This window comes from Hyaena hyaena, unplaced genomic scaffold (genome assembly GCF_003009895.1).
Source record: "Hyaena hyaena isolate Hyena2069 unplaced genomic scaffold, ASM300989v1 scaffold_181, whole genome shotgun sequence".
NCBI classification, from domain to species: Eukaryota; Metazoa; Chordata; class Mammalia; order Carnivora; family Hyaenidae; genus Hyaena; species Hyaena hyaena.
Window position 1 is genome coordinate 1,372,809 of NW_024080813.1, and position 2,951 is coordinate 1,375,759.

The 2,951-nt window shown below is 33.1% G+C and overlaps 1 protein-coding gene across 1 annotated transcript in view; it reads right to left on the minus strand.

The window, feature by feature from the left end:
• Positions 1 to 308: 308 nt before the first annotated feature.
• The window catches only part of CUNH14orf39 (chromosome unknown C14orf39 homolog), a 52,541-nt gene continuing 49,898 nt past the window's right edge, over positions 309 to 2,951 (minus strand). The window contains exon 18 of the mRNA XM_039240782.1: positions 309 to 508. Coding sequence (XP_039096713.1) covers positions 309 to 508 — 200 coding nt within the window. The remainder of the gene's footprint in view (positions 509 to 2,951) is intronic.

Here is a 2,951-nt window from a genome sequence, read left to right on the forward strand (position 1 = left end):
CAGGCTTAATATTTATAGTAAAGATTAATGGAAAAAGTATCAAATTCTATTAAGATAAATTCTGCCTAAATATGGCTTGCAAAATCAAAACCAAAATAATGATAGCAAATGCTACAAATAAAACAAAATTAGATGACACAGGATTAATTTCTATCAATATTTTAATAAAATCAAATAATGTAACTATGGTAACCTATTATTGCTTTAACCAACAAAAGAAAGTAGTCTTCATTTTTAAAGGAATAATGTAAATTTATGCCCTAGATGATTACAGAGCAGTTAAATAATTCAAGAAATTAGTAAATAGTTCAAAAAAAGGTAAATTGCATTGTATTTTGTGAGGAAGATGAAAAACCTTTTACAGAAGAAGGTGTTGAGTTTTGATCCTGTTCAAATGAAAATGGAAAACTAAAATCATCTTTTCCAGTTCCAAATGTATGAGTTGAAGAGTCTGATGAAAAAGAAAATGTAAAGGCATCTTCTCCTTCTGGTTTCCCAAATAAGTTTCCTGAGGAAGACAAATATTACAATATCATGCTATTCATGCAACACAATTTGCATAACCTACTAAATTACAATATGCTGCAAATAATAGATAGGGTAACATCTTATCACTTATTAAGCAGATACTTAACTATATTCCCCCATGGACAAAGAACTGTCCTTTGTACTATGAAAAGTTAAATAGATTCAAACTTAAACTCTACTTTCAAGTAATATGAACACAAGTATAAAAAGGGCTAATACAAATGGTAGAAAAAAAGGGTAAAGCACCTCAAATCGAGAAAATACCACAGAGGCACAGAAACAAGCATGCATAGGAAGTATAAGGATAACAGAAATGAATGGAGCTTGTCAGGAGCACTAAGAAATAATGAAGCACCATTAAAAGGGTATTAATGAAGATAAGCTTGGAAAGACTGCTGATTGTCCAACTACAGAACCTGGAGTTTATTTGTGTAAGAAGAAGCCATTAAAAGTTTTCAAGTGGAGCTATGACAGGATTTGAACTGCTTTATAAGGATTACTAAGGAAAGAATGTGTAGAAAGGTTGGAACAGTAGAGCATCTAGAAGTGGAAATAACAGGAAAGAGATGATGAAAGCTTGCTCTTACAGTCATAGTGAAAGGAATGGGGAAAGAAATGCTGGCTCTGAGAGACACTGTGCAGAAGTCAAACTTACTCAACTATTACTGATGAGTTACTATAATGTACTGTTTGTAATACAGATGGAAATGGATAGAACAGTGAAAAGGTTTCTAAAAGAAATTTCTGAAATCAACTTTACATAAATAATTTGTTAATGACTCTAAGAATTGCCCAAACTGAATTTCTTCCTTACAGAAAGAATTCAATTAGTACATTAAGCAAAATAATTTATTTTGTTGCCCTTTGAAGCTTCATGTATCTTCAAACACCTCAATTATTTCACCCTAAATAAAGGTTAGCCAACCAGAAGTAGAATGGATAGATGGAGGGGATGGATAGATGGACTGACTGATTACCAGATACTTGAGTTTTTCCTCTCTTCCTTTATTTTTCCACTGACTTCAGTGTACATCCAGAAGACTTAAATGAAGGAAAATAGCTCTAATATAGCTACAGATTCAGAAAGAACGAAAAACTTGAATCTGCCTTTGAATAAATGAATGTTTATATTTAATTTAAGAAGAAAATAAGTTCATATGAAGTCTTCATAAAACTCCTAGGCTCATTATAAATAAAATAGTAGGTTACTGTGCAAGGTGCTGTGGGCAATTCAAAGATTAATAAAACAGAATCCCTGTCATCAAGACCTGTGATTAGAAGAGATTTTATATACATTCATAAATAATAACAGACATAATGTTCAAAAAGTATATTAAAAAAAGAAACATTCAGAAAAGTGAAAGAGAAATCTTTTTGGAATGTAAGGCTGAAGATAAAAGGATTTATGGAACCTGGTCTTTAAAAGATGGTTAGAAAGAATCAGAAATTGAGGATTTGAGGAGAAAAAAATAGGTTAAGACAGTACAGGCATATTTGAGATGAGGTGAGTTCTTCAGTTTGGCTGAAAGCGTACATTATTCTTACAAGAGAAAACAGTATGGAGGATTCTTAAAGTTAAAAAAGACTAAAAACATAAGGTCCTAAAGTTTAGAAGAAGTCAGGGAGGGAACATATGAATTTGGTCATCACCTGTATTATACTATTTCAAAGTGCTGATATGAATGAATGTCAAATGAATAAGAATGTCAAAGGAGAGGTTATGAATATCCTAATTTTATTAAATTAGGTTTAATTAAAAGAATGTATACAATTGGTATAATCATTCTGGTCTCATAGCATTAAATGCTATTTATGACAATTCCAAAATTTTTGTCTCCACCTTGTTGAATTCCAAATTCAAATAACAATTTCTTACTTTACTTTTACTTAAGCTATCTAATATAGGCTTTTCAGTTGATAACACTTCCAAAACTAAACTGCCAGCTCCTGTCAGTCTCTACATATGGCCTTCCATATTTTAAATGGCAGTTGTATCCTTTTATTTTTTTTTTACAAATAGTTTATTGTCCAGTTGGTTTCCATATAACACCCAGTGCTCATCCCCACAAGTGCCCTCCTCCATACCCATCTCCCCACTCCCCCCCCCACACCCATCAGTCCTCAGTTTGTTCTCAGCATTCAAGAGTCTCTCATGGTTTGCCTTTCTCCCTCTCCCACTATTTCCCCCTTTCTTCTCCCCCATGGTCCTCTGTTAAGTTCCTACTAATCCTCCTATACGTGCAAACATGATATTTGTCCTTCTCTGCCTGACTTATTTTGCTCAGCATAACACCCTCAAGGTCCATCCATGTTACTACACATGGCCAGATTTCATTCTTTCTCATCCATGTAGTATTCCATGGTATAGATAAACCACATCTTCTTGATCCATTTGTCCATTGATGGACACTTAGGCTCTTTCC